At 44.0% G+C, this 16,824-nt stretch overlaps 2 protein-coding genes across 2 annotated transcripts; both read left to right on the top strand.

Moving 5' to 3' along the window:
• The first annotated feature begins 2,665 nt into the window (after nucleotides 1-2,665).
• LOC110921694 lies at nucleotides 2,666-5,919 on the top strand. The gene is made up of 4 exons (XM_035986690.1): nucleotides 2,666-2,955; nucleotides 4,758-4,949; nucleotides 5,127-5,569; nucleotides 5,664-5,919. Exons 2-3 carry the CDS (start codon nucleotides 4,878-4,880, stop codon nucleotides 5,559-5,561), a joined length of 507 nt encoding a protein of 168 aa, XP_035842583.1. The 5' UTR covers nucleotides 2,666-2,955; nucleotides 4,758-4,877; the 3' UTR covers nucleotides 5,562-5,569; nucleotides 5,664-5,919.
• LOC118488790 (F-box/LRR-repeat protein At3g26922-like) lies at nucleotides 3,255-4,732 on the top strand. The gene is made up of 2 exons (XM_035986141.1): nucleotides 3,255-4,196; nucleotides 4,700-4,732. The coding sequence occupies exons 1-2, from the start codon at nucleotides 3,255-3,257 to the stop codon at nucleotides 4,730-4,732; spliced, it is 975 nt and encodes a 324-aa protein (XP_035842034.1).
• Nucleotides 5,920-16,824: the final 10,905 nt, after the last annotated feature.

Here is a 16,824-nt window from a genome sequence, read left to right as displayed (position 1 = left end):
TGGGTTTTCAAGTTGAAAACAGACATGGATGGAAATGTGCAAACCTATAAGGCTCGGTTGGTTGCTAAAGGATTTACTCAGACTCAAGGAGTTGATTATGAGGAAACCTTCTCGCCAGTAGCCATGCTTAAGTCTATTAGGATTCTACTTGCCATAGCCGCGTATTATGACTATGAGATATGGCAAATGGATGTCAAAACCGCGTTCCTAAATGGACACCTTACAGAAGATGTCTATATGGAGCAGCCTGAAGGTTTTGTAGATCCTAAGAATCCAAAGAAAGTTTGCAAGTTGAATAAATCCATTTATGGATTGAAACAAGCATCTCGAAGCTGGAATCTTCGTTTTGATCAGAAAATCAAACAATTTGGTTTTATCAAAAACGAAGATGAGCCATGTGTTTACAAGAAGGCAAGTGGGAGTTCTATTACTTTTCTGATCCTGTATGTAGATGACATACTTCTCATTGGAAACGATATCCCAATGCTGCAGGATGTTAAATCCTGGCTTGGTAAATGTTTCTCAATGAAGGATCTTGGAGAAGCTGCTTATATTCTAGGAATAAAGATTTATAGAGATAGATCTAAGCGGCTACTTGGACTTAGTCAAAGTACGTATATCGATAAGGTTATTCGGCGCTTTTCGATGCAAGATTCCAAGAAGGGTCTCTTGCCAATGGAAAGTGGAACCGTACTGAATAGTCATCAGTGTCCCAAATTGGACAAAGATAAAGAGGATATGAAAAAGGTTCCATATGCCTCTGCTATCGGTTCCATCATGTATGCCATGTTATGTACTAGACCGGACGTATCGTTTGCTCTGAGTTTGACTAGCAGATATCAACAGAATCCTGGTAAAAGTCACTGGATTGCTGTGAAAAATATCCTAAAGTACTTAAAAAGAACTAAGGATATGTTTCTGATATTTGGCGGTTTGGAAGAAGAGCTGAAAGTAAAATGTTACACTGACGCAAGCTTCCAAACGGATCGTGACGATTCACGATCTCAGACAGGCTATGTTTTTACTTTAAATGGTGGTGCTATAACTTGGAAGAGTTCTAAGCAAAGCGTGGTGGCCCAGTCGACCACTGAATCAGAATATATAGCGGCTTCAGAAGCTGCTAAGGAGGCTGTTTGGATGAAAAAGTTCATTGCTGATCTCGAAGTTATACCAAGCATACAGAAGCCTATCGAGATATTTTGCGACAATACAGGTGCAATTGCTCAGGCAAAGGAACCAAGGTCGCATCACAGCACGAAGCATATTCTCAGAAAATTCCACTACATACGGGAAGTTTTGGAAAGAGGAGACATCGTAGTAGAGAAAATTGATACTGATCAGAATCTAGCGGACCCGTTTACTAAGCCTATACCTCAAGTGAAACACGAGAAGCATGCAGATAGTATAGGTCTTAGATATGCTAGACAGTGGGTCTGATTTTGTAATTTAGTAATTTGGTGCATTTTGAACTGTAAACAATATTTTATGTTTATTTGAATTTAATGGTTGAATGTCTTTTAAACTATTATATCTGTGTTCAAATATTAGTACGTTAAGTATCTTTGAATATTGTATTCTAAAATGTCCGTAGTCTATCAGATTCGTGAGAACCAATCTGGTAAAAGACTATTGTGAATTAGATGGTTGATCCATATAATGGATACTCAAAGTGTTGAGAACCATATTCATTGATATGATTAGTTGAATCATATTGGGCGTAACTCGTTTCAAAATGATCTTCATGGATCTTAGTCATAAGACATTTTGAATAGGTATGATCATTGTATCCTTAGACCTGCGGTACATACTAGAACTAACTTAAATGAATGGTTGCTCTTTGATTCTATCTAACGCTGTACGTAACTGACAGTAATAAGGATAGTTTTGGGAATGATCTGAAGTTTAGTGGGAGTTGTTTGTAGCCAAAGGGATCTGTGCTTCTATACTTAGGAGAGGAACACTCTGGCGCCTTTCGTTGGTTTGAACTGGTGTTAAACGCGTGGCCACGCTCGAACTAGTAATAGTTTGATAAACCACTTACAAATCAGGAACGAAATTAGAAATGGTTGAATAATATATGAGAATGAATTCGATCCATGTCTCATTTTCAACAAGTGTTCAATACAGAGGGACAAATGAGTCGATAACCAAGGCTATAGTATTTGCATAACCAAAGGACTGATTAGTGCAAAGAATTAGTTGACATAAATATGTCATACCATGCCGGGGGCAATATGATGCACCTAGGCATCCACTATTGTCTACATTGAAACTTAATCGGTCAATCGACCAAGTGGGAGATTGTTGGATATAATGTTCAATTGTCGATTATAATTCAATGTTGCCGTCAAGGTACGACCCAAAGAGTAACACTTTGGGCAACGAACATGTAACGGTGTTTTAATTGTTAATCACCGGATCACGAAATAAAAGCGTAATAAAAGAAACGGGTAATTATTAAGAATAATTACGGAGAGACGGATTAATATTATAATTAATTTGTTAATTATAATTAATACTAGATAAATAAATATGTATATCCATATTGTTAGTTATTAGATAATTAATAATAATGAGAGATATTATTTAATTATGAGATAATTATGGAGGAGTTGTGATTAGATTACAGTTCCTAATCCTTGTATATCTTTAATTTGAAAAGAAAAAGGATTTACTAGTCATTTTCAAATTAAACTCTCAAAATAAAATATATATACGAAAATTTATATATTGAGATTGAATAATTGATCTCTATTTTTTTGGAGTCTCAATTTAAAAGTTCATGCTTCTGGACGTTTCCTTCAATGGTGTGTAAAAGGAAACAAAAGCAAAAGGAATTGAGAAGGCATGCTTGTTCTCAATTGACGACAAAAGGAGTGGTAAAAATCTTTTGTTAATTTCTTTCTCAACCGTGAAGTGCAACCAAAGTTTTTGTTTCTTCGATTACGCAAAAAGGTAAGTAAAGTTTTTGAACTTTATTTTTCTTAGTTTAAAGGTTTCGTTTGAAATTGTTTCAAACGAACAAATATGATTTCGTGGTCAACGATCATCTAGCGAGATCGTTCGTTGAACCAAGGTGTCTTTTTGGATGTCACGATTCTTTATTTTATTTTAACCTATTTTGATTGTAATGAGATCACTGGTGGAATCGGTTTAGAACCGAACCTCGTGTACATGTTTTCCGCTGCGCTCAGCTTGTTTGACAAATTGAGTAAAAATTATTTTCTAAAAGTTACACGAAAAATTCCAACAGAATGAATGTAGAAATAGATAGACTAAGCAGCTTGCCAGATGAGCTTATCCATAAAATTCTCTCTTTTCGCCCCATTAGAGATGCTATTGGTACCAGTGTTTTGTCATCTAGATGGAGGTTTATTTGGACTTCAATGCCCTATCTCAATTTCTCAAGTGAGGATTTCTTTACATTGCCAGAGTTCTCCAAATTTGTTACCCATGTTTTGTCTCGCCGTAACAATTTAACAGAAGTGTATTCGGTGAAGCTTGAGTTTCGTGGAAAGGCGAGCCAGTTGTTTGTCAAAAGAATTCTTAATTATGCATTTTCTCACAATGTCCAACAACTAAATGTGGTATGCTTGCTTGAAAATGATATTGAGTTTCCTATTTCTCTCTTTAGTTCCAAGTCACTCAAACATCTCAGTTTGGAGGCTGTCGAATACAAATATCACAGGAGAAAAGCTAATGGTTGTTTCATTACTCTAACATCAACTTGGGAAGCATTAACAACACTGAATCTTCATTCTGTCACTTTTTGTGATGACATAGTTGAGAAATGCACCGGTATTTTCTCAAAATGTGCAAACTTGAAAAATCTCACATTAACGCAGTTCAGTATGATGGGATCGGATACTTTCAGTATCTGTCATCCTCAATTGTCGAATCTCACACTTGTAAGTGCCTTCTATAATGTGAAGGTGATCAAAGTGGTTGCACCTCAACTTGAGAATCTCACTATTAGATCCTGTGAAGTAGAGCATGTGATTTCTGCACCTCACCTTGTCTCCTTCCTCTATAAAGGTTATCATTCTTTGCGTCTATCTACCAACGGTTTCCATTCTTTGGAGAAGGCGGATATTTGTGTTTCTTATCCACCTGAAGCAGATGCTCATCAAATCGTTTGTTTGCTTCAACATCTTCACAATGTTAAGTTCCTTACTCTTAACTTGGAAATTGTTGAGGTATTTTCTTACTATCTAAATAAGCACTTTCATAATTTTGAAAACTACAAAAAGGTTGAAACAAAACATTTAAGAAAAGAAGCACATAGAGTGTGCTTGCATGGTAATTTTTTTGAAACCATGATAGGTACATGCATTCACATTAAGATGTTTGGATGTTTGAGGAGTCAAAGGATGTGGGGTAATTTATCAAAAGGCTAATTTATGGTTTTGGATCGGTCAAATTGGCCATCTATGTGAATTTCCCTTGTTATGGTGTATCTCGAAACTAGGCTTCTGAGTATCCCGTCACAATCTCTTTAAGTTACATTGTAACTCGGGAATTCTTTTTTCATAATAATGCGATACTAAAACTCGACATAGAAACATGCTCTGATACTTATATTGGCACAAGAACTCTACATGTCATTATCTCTCTTGATGCAATAGTCAACCAAACACAATATTGAAGATGAAATTACACTTTACAATGATTTGTTGCCTTCTTTTATATCTGTACACAGACTACATTATTTGTTCTTGTTTTGTATGTGTAAATTTTGCTTATAAAATTGTCCGAAGCTTCTTTCTTCATCTGTGGAACTTCTCTTACGTCAACCTTCTCCGTTTGTGAACCTAAAGAGCTTAAAGATTTACCCGGAAAGAGTTCACCTGTGGGGGCAAGCTCCAAGGAAAGTAGCTATGTCTACTGAACTCGAAAACTATTTGCTAGATAGCTCTCCGGGGGCCACCTTCTCAATGGTCTTACGTGAGGTATTTATTCAACAACCTGTGATTGGTTGTGTGAATTTTTTAATAACTTTCTATGATTTGTGAATCTTATGACATTTATTTTTTAATGATTTAATTGTAAGGCCACGTTTGATAACATTTATGATGATAAATGCACTGTTTTCATGTTTCGTATATAAATTATATGATCTCATGCAGGAGATTATAGCACATGAGCTTATGGCTGAATTTGAGGTGTATTTAGAGAAAGAGAAGGATAATATCAAGACCAGCGGTGCTCAAGCGGAAGCACCAGCGGAAAGCCATGAACCAAAGACTAAAGAGAAACCGGAAATTAGGGGGGACATGGCGCAGATCAAGGGCTATTGGGAAAATCTTCCAGTTCAGATTGAGCGAATGAAAAAAACGGCTTGTCTCATAATTTCAAACTTACAGCGCATTGAGGAATTAGTGACAGTGCTGCCTGCATCAAAGAGGGCCAATATCCAACCACGTTTTTCTAGACTATGTGCAGAGGCTAACTTTGTCATTAGTAATATTACAGATTGTATGAAGATCCAGTGTGATGAAAATCAAAGCCGTTCGAATGTTTGCTTTCATGAACTTGCTACAATATTGGAGCCGTCTTCTTAGCAAAAGTTGTAAGTTCTTGATACCTCTTATACACGCAAATTATAATTACAATAAAAATGCCAACTGTTGGTGCCAAATTGTTCTTTCTTGTTTTACTTTCAGGTTCTAAGTTTTTTGTTATCAGTGACTAATTGCCGAATGTAGTAGCCTATATCCCACCTTGCGCAACTTGTACGTAGTGGTAAAATGTTATAACTTCTAGCACTTGTGAACTCAACTATCAAGGATTGGCTTTTTTGTTTCTATCATGTAGAATTAAGATGATCAAGTGACTTGGGTTGTAATGACGGTTGGAGATGTATGCTTTTTGAAACTGTTTATATATATAACATCAAGTAACCAAGTTTAGTTGTAATAACATACTAGTGAATGGTTGAATAAAAAGGGTTGTAATACCAAGTTTAGGGTTGTAATCAAGCAGAGCTAGGCTGGGCTCGAGCTTGAATTTAAACGAGCCAGGTCGACTTGGCTCGATTATTTTTTGGGCCAAAAAGTTGAGTTGTAGCTCGGCTCGTAAAAACTTCGAGCCGGCTCATTATTATTTTTTTTTTGAATTTTTTAATATTTTTTTTTACAAATATTGGTAATATTGAAAGAAAAATAAAAAATAAATCACACACATTTCTAAAAATAAAAAATATACATATATATACATACACACACATACATACATACACAAGCCACGAGTCGAGCCACAGAGCCAAGCCACAGAGCCAAGCCACGAGCCAAACACCATCGCTCGATTACAAAATGAGCTGGCTTGGCTCAAACAAAACAAGCTTTTTCGAGCGAGTTTCTTTCAAGCTATTTTCGAGCGAGTTTCAAGCGAACCTCGAGCTGTGAGCTTTTTGAACACCCTTATGATCTTACAAGAAGAAACCGAGAACTCTCATACGGCATCTGCTGACCACACCCATTTCCTTATGTATTATTATTTCTTAATATTTTTGTGATTTGGTTTAGTATAACGAGGGCTGAAACCGAAACCAAACTAATGTTTGGGTTTTTCGTTTTTAGAAAACCGATTGGTATTGGGTTTTTAGTTCTTTGCATATTGCATGGGTTCGACCTGATTATGGTTCAAATTTTTGTTTAAAACTAGGTGAGACACCCGCGCTACGCAGCGAGGTGTCTTGTAAAAAATAAGATGAATGCATTTTTATACCAAACTATAACATATACGACATGAAACATATTTTATTTCGAATATATTTCCCTTTTTAGTAAAGTTTATGTCTATACGTTGTGAAGAAGACCGCATGTTTAACTTTTTTATAAGCAGATAACTAAAGCAAAATTTCATAGTTCCAGTAACGTACTTAGGTAGCGTTTGGTATGTAGGAATGAGAGTTGGAATTGAATGGACCATTGTGAGGGAATGGAGAAAAGAGTGTTTGGTTGGTCGATGGAATGGAATCGTCCATTCCAAAATGCATTCCATTCCCTCAAAATCATTCCATCCGTCCCCCCTGTTTTTTTTCCATTCCATTCCCTCTTCATCCTTCATTAACAACACCACAACCCACCATCGTTGTTACCACCACCCACCCACCCACCACCACCACCACCACCACCGTCATCCGCCACCGCCACCGTCACCCACCTCCGCCGCCACCCACCTCCGTCCCCGCCATCGCCGTCGCCGCCACCCACTGTCGCTACTGCCACCTCTGATCATCGCCACCACCCACCTTCGACTATCGCCGCCACCATTGCCACTGCCACCTCCGATAACCGCCGCCACCCACCGCCACCACCACTATCAACCGCCACCACCCACCGCTACCACCTCCGACCACCGTTGCGGCTGCTACCACCCCCGGCACCACCATCGCCACCAACCTCCACTGTCATTCACCGCCGCCACCTACCTCCACCGTCATCCACCACCACTACCGTTGTCACCATCCGCCGTCGTCTCCACCCACCACCACCGCCGCCGCCGCCAACCACCGTCGTCGTTACAACTGACACCTAGCACCACGCACCATCATCGCCCATAACTGACCACCACTATCTGATTTTATTCCTTTGTCTTTTTTCGCATACCAAACAACAAAAAGTAATTGTTCATTCCATTCACACATGGTAACCAAACAAGCCATGGAATGGTAATGATCAATTCCATTACCTCATTCATTCCATTACCTCGTCCATTCCATTCCCCCATCCATTCCATTACCCCATACCAAACAGACCCTTAGCTTTGTAATTCATAAAATTTATATTTCTTTTGAAGATATTTTCCTTCGTTTTAACACCATGTGTAGTGGTGAGGCATGTGAAATGTCATTGAAGGGGTATGGTCCCAGATCTCGCGTCAGCATCGACCGCGAGTGACCATTACCCTTATCAAAACCCCCACTAGCTAACAACCTACTTGTGCCCATACGAGAACGCGTCGGCACAAGGGTTGAATCCAATCTATCTAGTAACGAAGGAGGACTTACATGGAACATGAGAACGGTAGAGTGATGCGACATAGCATCACATCTGGTGTATGAAAACGGAAGTATTCACAGCGATGCGGCCTCGCACCGCATCCAGTGAACACTTCTATCAATACAAGAAAGCCTTACCTTAGGCATAGAAGAAGATGAACATAACGGTGCGGCTGGCACCGCACCATATGGGCATTTTCGTCACGACAAGGGATGCAGGCAAATAGTCTCCGCGGACGACGATGCGGCTAGCACCGCATCTCGCGTATTCCTTGATCACAAGTAGGAGACGCGGTAACTTCAGATGTTACCGCATGCAGCGATGCGGCTTGCACCGCGTCCTATGCACTCAATAAGTGGGACTGACACCACAGTGCAAGTGGCACCAATGGCAGTTACCTGTCAGAGCTACGTAAGCAATGGACTGACGTGGCGTAACCTCCACAACCGACAAGCCTGACACACCTGTAAAGGTGCAGCACGTCGTCAGTCCATCCATCATCATCCTCCTTCACTCCTCGGCTATAAATACCAACCCCAAACCAGGTTTGAGGTATCTCTTCACAACTCTCTCTCACTACTACTACTACTATCTTACTTTGCTTCCCAAGCAAACTACTGATTCTCACGCCGGAGAGTGGTAACAAGGAGCACCCCCCACCCCATCCTCCTTGTTACGAGTCACGGCTTGTTTCCTTGTGCAGGAGATCAACCACCAGTGATCCAGCCAGCGATCCTCAAGAGGAAGGGATTAACCCTTCTTGACGAGACCAGTGTGTTAACCCTGCCCGGTTAACCATTGTTTCATCATTGGCGCCCACCGCTACTCTTAGCATTTTCTCATCTATCCTTTTCCCTCTCTCAAGATCATGACTGATCACCAAAACAACACTGCGGATAACCCAAATCCCCCAATCCCACCTCCGGTAGGGGTCAATGCCTCGACCTCCCAACCCGGACACATCGGCACGTCCACACAAAGGAGTCCCTCCTTTATGTTTGGACATGATTTATCACAGTTCACATCTGTGATCCCACCAGGCATGACCGTTCATACCTGGTACGAGCAGCAGGCAGCCCTGCTGACAGCAGCATACAACCGCGCTTGTACGGAAGCGAATATACAAGCTGGGCCTACCCCAGCACCGCACACCCCTGCTAAGCGTATTTTACAATACGACGGCAGGATACATTCACGCCCGGCTTCAAGAAGCCGACTTGAAGACCGCGGATCGTCTTACTGTTCGGTCCACACCCTCAACGAGGACGATTCCTTATACGGGTCCCACACCAGAGGACCAGTGCATACACGCCTTGGCTCCCATGGCGAGGACAGGAGGCGATCAACCTCCCGACGCGGCCCAGGCATTCAGAGCCGATTGGGCCCACAACCATACACCGAAGGGTACGGTCATACCGACCCTGACGACTGTACCTACCGCGGGGATTCACATGACACCAGCAGCAGACCGGGAGGACGCAACTACGTTCCTCCCAGTCACCCCCGCAACACATACCTCAGGGCGGCTAAGCGCCCTGCGAATGAACCATACAGGCCAAAGGCAGCGGCCGAAAATTCCAAGTTCGGCACGCGGATCGCCAACGCCCATGTCACCACGACAAAGTTCCCATTCAACGTTGGGAAATACAGTGGTTCGACCGACCCGGACGACCACATGAACATCTTCATGGGCGCGGGCATCAACGGCCAGTGGGATGAACCCACTTGGTGTAATTTTTTCCCCCAGACCCTTACGGGCCTGGCCAGGGCATGGTTCGATTCTTTGCCAGTGGGATCACTGGATTCATTCGAGGACTTGCGTACCAAGTTCCTCGCCCATTTTAGCCAGCAGCGACGCCACGAACGTGATTCGTTGGACGTCATGAACATCTGGCGAAGGGACGACGAATCCCTCGAGGCATTCGTCGTCCGTTACAATAAAGAGTGCCTGGAGATAGGTGACGTGGCAGACCAGATGGCACGAAACCACTTCATCCGGGCCGTCAAAGACAGAGAGATGATCATGACTATCTCTGGCAAGGAGGGCTTGCCCAAAAAATGGGAGGATGTCATGACCGCGGTCAAGACATACGCCCAGGCACAGCGGTCACTCGAACCGCACGTGGCAAAGGCAAAGCCCCAAGCCGAAACGTCCCACCAAGGGTACAAGCGTAACAATAAACGGAACCGGGACGTTGGAAATCGTGATATTTCCAAACCGTATTTCCCGCGAACCAACACGTTCGACCCAAGGAACTACAACCCCGCCCGAGACAGTCGGGCATCAAAAAAAGATTCTCGGGACCGCAATTGGACCGAGATCACCATGTCGCCAAGTGAGGTCCTCCTTGCGGACCCACAATTCTTGCGACCGGCCCAACCAATGAAGTCCAAGAAAAATCAGGACCTCACACTCTACTGTGAGTACCACAAGGACTCGGGCCACACCACCAACAACTGCATCAGTCTCCGGCTGGAGATTGAGCGGGCCTTAAAGGAGGGGAAACTGCAACACCTTTTGCCAGGTGGGCAAAAACCCACCAAGCGCATCACCCCTCATGGCGAAGGTACCTCCTCCGAGAAGAGAACCATGTACGTGGCTTCCACCCACATGATCCACGGAGGCAAAGGCAGGCCGCGCAAAGCGGCGAGAAGGCCGGACAATGACTGGAAAGACGAGCAAGTCGTCTTTCCAAAAGTCCGAGGCGGACCGCGCGATAGGCGCGCCGTCGTTATTTCAGGCCAACTGGCACACTACTGCACCGAGCGTCTATTCATTGACCCGGGCAGTACTTCTGATATAATCTACGAACAATGCTTCAACCAGTTCGACCAGGAGGACAAAGATCGGTTGCAAGCAGTAGATTACCCATTGGCTGGGTTCGCAGGGGAAACTGTCTTTTCCCTGGGCCAAATTACTTTTCCTGTGCGTCTTTCCAGCAGAAATCGCATAAGGACAGAAGAGGTAAACTTCATGGTTTTACCTCACACCTCCAGATATGACGTACTCCTCGGGAGAGAATCCCAAGGAGATTTCAATATGATTACGTCCGTACCCCACTCTGCGGTTGGTTTCCCAACCGAATCGGGGGTCGCGATAATCTATGCCCGCAGAGACGTCATGATGTCGGACGAAGTACGTCCGACCAAGGTCGCAAGGCCCACTCCCAACGACCAACCAGAAAAATGGGTTCTCAACGCGAGATACCCAGAACAAAAGGTCACATTGGGTCACGCCTTATCCCCGACCACCAAAGCGCACCTGAAGCAGCTTCTCTTCAGGAACCAAGACATCTTCGCGTGGACACCCGCGGACATGACCGGGGTCCCACGTGATATCGCGCAACATCACTTGAATACCTTGCCAGGTATTAAGCCAGTGATCCAAGGCCAACGCCACCTTGGGTCCGCTAAAAATCAGGCGATGCAAGAGCAGATCGAAGAACTGCTCTCCGCAGGCATCCTGCGGGAAGTTAAATACCAGACTTGGTTATCCAACCCAGTCATGGTAGAAAAACCGTCCGGGGGCTGGCGCATGTGCGTCGATTACAAAGACCTTAACAAAGCCTGCCCCAAGGATTGTTACGCGCTTCCAGAAATCGACGAAAAAATCGATAATCTCACACCATTCAGGTGGAAGTGTTTCCTCGATTGCTACAAAGGGTACCATCAAGTACAAATGGCAATCGAGGATGAAGACAAAACGGCAATCCGGACTCCCACTGGAAATTACTGTTATACAAAGATGCCGTTTGGGTTGCGCAACGCGGGCTCAACCTATCAAAAGTTGATGAACGACACTTTCTGCGGGCAAATAAGGAAAAGTGTCGAAATCTACATGGACGACCTGGTCGTCATGAGCATGGAAGAGGATACCATGCTCACGGATATTGAAAGAACATTCCAAACTCTGCGAAGCGTTAACATAAAGCTCAATCCAGGGAAATGCTCGTTTGGAATGGAAGAAGGCAAATTCCTGGGGTTCATCGTGACTAAAGATGGATTCAAGGTAAACCCGGAGAAAGTCCAGGCGATCGAGCGCATGCCATCGCCTTCATCGATGAAAGATATGCAACGGCTAGCCGGCAGGCTAGCGGCACTCAACAGATTCTTAGCCAACCATGCAGCTAAGTCTTATCCGTTCATCAAGACCCTGCGGAGCTGTTCAAAGAAAGAACAATTCCAGTGGACCGCAGAGGCTGAACACGCCTTCCGGGAAATGAAGGAGTGTTTGATACAACTCCCAACTCTAACCGCACCACGCAAGGATGAGCCACTCATATTATACCTATCCGCCGCGGATAACGCGGTAGGTGCGGTATTGATAGTGGAGCGAAAGGGGGTTCAAACACCCATCTATTACATCAGCAAGATGCTCAACGACCCAGAGACGAGATACTCAATAATGGAAAAATTGGTGCTAGCATTAGTGCACGCTTCAAGACGGTTACGACGCTACTTCGTAAACCACGTCATCACAGTGCTAACCAATTACAGGATCGGCCCGATCCTATCCAAACCCGACATCTCTAGGAGATTAGCAAAATGGGCAATCGAGCTGGGCGCGCACACGATACACTATAAACCGCGCCCCGCGATTAAAGGCCAGATCTTAGCTGATTTCGCCGCCGAAGTACCGGTGAATCGCATCCAAGAATGCGAAGAAGCACAAACTCCTGCACCAACGCCATCCTCCTCAGAAACATGGGCACTATTCACCGATGGTGCCTCCAACGAGGAAGGTGCGGGTGCAGGTCTGCGACTCGTCAGCCCTGACGGCCAAGAGCTTACATATGCAATCCGCCTCGATTTCAAAAGCACAAACAACGAGGCAGAATATGAGGCCCTGTTAGCGGGACTACGTTTAGCAGTCAAACTCGGCGTGCAACACTTGGAAGCGCACGTCGATTCTTTGTTGGTTGCAGGACAAATACGCGGTGATTATGCCGCAAAAGGGGACATCATGATCCTCTACCTTGAACAAGCCCTGCAACTAACATCCCAATTCGCTTCGTTTAATATCCGACATATTAATCGAAGCGAAAACAAGTCCGCAGATGCACTATCAATACTTGCATCTACCAGCTTCCAACACTTGGCAAAGGAGATACGCATCGAAATTCTGCAAAATCCTTCGGTACCCCTGCGCCAAGTCAACATCATTCAATACGGTTCAACATCATGGATGACACCTATTATCGCATATCTGCAATCAGGTGTGACCCCCGAAAGCAAGTCAGAGGCACGCAAGCTACAATACAAAGCGTGCCATTATCAAATGGGAGACGGTATCTTATACCGCAAATCATACCTAGGGCCACTACTACGATGCGTCAACCACCAGGATGCCACATACCTCATCCGAGAGATACACGAGGGCATATGTGGCATACATGCTGGACCACGCATGGTAGTAGCCAAAATCATGAATGCCGGGTATTACTGGCCCAGCATGCACCTGGACGCCGTCAAAGAGTTGCGCAAGTGCATTGACTGTCAACGTCATGCTCCAAAAACCTTGCGGCCAAAGAACAACTTAGTCCCCGTCACAACCGCATGGCCCTTTCAGAAATGGGCAATTGACGTTGTTGGAACATTCCCTGACGCTCCGGGTGCGGTCAAATTTATCATAGTAGCGGTTGATTACTTCACAAAATGGGTAGAAGCAAAACCGCTCGCCTCAACCACCGCTATGATAACAAGAAAGTTCATTTGGGAACACATCATCTGCCGTTTCGGTTTACCAATGTGCATTGTCACCGATAACGGCACCAACTTCGCTGCCGACGAATTTCAGAAATGGCTAGAAGAACTACATATTGAGCACATATTCTCATCAGTCGCACACCCGCAAGGGAACGGCCAAGTTGAGAGTATCAATAAAAGCCTAGTCGAAGGGATCAAGGCACGGTTGGGAACGGCCAGGCGTGGCTGGGTCGATGAACTCCCAAGTATCTTATGGGCTCACCGTACAAGCCCAAAAACAAGCAACGGGGAGACACCTTTCAGCCTAGTCTACGGTTCAGAAGCGGTGATCCCCGCGGAAGTAGGTCTCCCATCTCCTAGAATGTTGGCTATTAAAAAACTAGACAACAACACGGAACGCAGGATCGATTTGGACCTCTTGGAAGAAAGGCGCGAAAACGCTGCCATCAACGAGGCCAAATATAAATCCAAACTTGAAAAGTACTACAACACGCGCGTCCGCGTTTGTACTTTCAACCCAGGAGATTACGTCCTACGTGACAATGAGGCATCTAATGCCGAGCGCCCAGGCAAACTTGCCCCCAAGTGGGAAGGACCCTACCTCATCAAAGAGGTTTTAGGGAAAGGCGCGTACAAATTACAAACGCTAGAAGGCGAACCTATCGCACGAACATGGAATGCACAACAGCTTCGACGCTGTTATATGTAAGCCATGTTCTTACATTTCTCTATGTAACCTATCGGGCCGCAGGCCATTTGCAAATAAATAAATAAGCAATTTTATACATTATTGTTTGTTACTACTATTACAAATGCGTGTTCCACTTTGCGGTATCCCAAAAACAGATTGGCAAAATCTTCATTCGCGATACCCATACAAAGTGGTAACCACACACAAATATTGTAATAGGCCAGCAGAAGGCAAAAAGACTTGCATATTTATTCGGCCGGATAAACAAGTTTTTTGTTAACACTTAACACAATTCCTGAGCCCAAAAAGGCAAACAACGGAATTGACGCGTACTCATACGACAAAGGTATGGAGTACACTTGACCCCATTCACAAATGGGTAGAGTTCCGGATACATAAGCTTTTACAAAGCTTACACAATTCCTGAGCCCAAAAAGGCAAATAATGGAATTGACGCGTACTCATACGACAAAGGTATGGAGTACATTTGACCCCATTCACAAATGGGTAGAGTTCCGGATATATAAGCTTTTACAAAGCTTACACAATTCTAAAACCCTAACGCGGTAAATAACAGAATTGACGCGTACTTACACGACAAAGGTATGGAGTATACTTGACCCCATTCACAAATGGGTAAAGTTACGCATACATACGTTCAGACATGCAAGAATTAAAAACACTTGTACAAACTGAACAAAAAACTTTATATTCAAAAAATTCAAGCACCCACGTGATGCTTAATGGATTTACATAAAGTCCCTATTCTATATAAGAGGAAAACAAAAAGGAGGCACACTAGCCAACCTAAACCCTATTTTGTACCGCTGGTTCCCGCACCTCCTCCGGCACCACCAGCGGGATCTTCCTCTTTCGCATCCGGATACAGCATCCGCAGGCGATCAACATAGTCCGCAGCCTCTAAACAATTGTCCAGTTCCTCTACACAGGCAAGGGACGTATCATAAAAGGAGACTTCGGCCGCTTTAAGAAGCGACTCGGTATCCACGTCCCGAAAGCCGGATCGCTCTTCGATTTCACCGCCTATAGACATGACGTTCATATGGGAAATACAGCGGTTATAACCAGCTTTAAAACCAGCGTCACTGATATTCGCTAATTTACACATATTTTAGTCCCCCATTTTATCCCCATTTTATGCGTTTTCGGCCGTAAAACCGTCATGCGGATACTTAATCATGTATACTTTTGTTTACAGGCCTAAAACAACATACCAGACAAGATGATAGTGAAAACGAGGATTTTCCGGGCGAAACGAATGAACTGCGAACATTCTGTGGAAAATTCTGACCTGGGCAAGTTGCACCCCCGTGCGACTGCTGGCACCCCCGTGCGGATGCGACAATAAGGCTCAGCTCGGTGTTGCACCCCCGTGCAACTGGTGGCACCCCCGTGCGGATGCGACAACAGGGCTCAGCTCGGCGTTGCACACCCAGTGCGATCAGGAGTGCAACGAAATCCCGGCAACGCACCCCCGTGCGACTGGTTGCACCCCCGTGCGACTGGTTGCACCCCCATGTGGATTCGATGACCAGCCCCGATCCCGGATATGCACGCCCGTGCACCCCATGGCACGCCCGTGCGGGACCGAAGACCAGTCAACTCTGCTGATGTCATGCAGAATGGTGGACCACCACCAATAATTGCTTAAAGTGCACGGTCGTGCGATCGCTGCACGACCGTGCGACATCGAAAAAGCATAAAAACAGAACAGAAACACTTTGTTATTAACTCTGGACATTTTTGGGAGCTCTGCAGGCGATTTTGAGGCTCCGAAGGCTGCTGCTTTCACTCGGATTCAAGCCACATTGCCCGGTTTTGCTCATTTACTATCCAGATTCTCATTCTTATGCTTGTTTATGGTTTGGTTTCTCAAATCTTTCCATTATTTTGTTATGTTTCAAGCATTTAGACTGATTACTATGTATTAATGTAAGCCTTTGGGCAAAAACACAACAATCCCTTGCTTGATTATAACCATTAGTATGTTGATCTATGTTTGTAATGAAACTTTGAAGTATTTTCTATGATTATCTTTGATGATTAGTTTGCAACCTTGTTATTGATATTGATTTCTTGATTATAAGTAATTGTGTTGGATGATTGGTACTTGGTTAGGTAAGATAGTTGCAAAATGAAGCTTATTTAATCATGTATTAGTAAACTTTTAATTTGGTTAACTAGTTTAACTTGGTTAAAATGTGGGCACCATGATACTCTAACGGGTTAGTGGTTTAATAAAATGTAATTATTGTTAATCAAGAGAGCTTGCCCTCACGGAAGGACTCTAACGGGTTAGATGGTGTTGTTACGAATTCTTGCCATGATTTGTTAGCTTAGTTAGTAGTTTCGGCCAAAATTGCTATCTTGGTGAATTTATGTGCAAGATTTGTAAAATGAACT

The sequence above is a fragment of the Helianthus annuus genome, chromosome 17, assembly GCF_002127325.2.
Source record: "Helianthus annuus cultivar XRQ/B chromosome 17, HanXRQr2.0-SUNRISE, whole genome shotgun sequence".
In the NCBI taxonomy this organism is placed as follows: domain Eukaryota; kingdom Viridiplantae; phylum Streptophyta; class Magnoliopsida; order Asterales; family Asteraceae; genus Helianthus; species Helianthus annuus.
The sequence above is the reverse complement of the archived record's forward strand: the minus strand, read 5'-3'. Positions and strand labels throughout refer to the sequence as shown.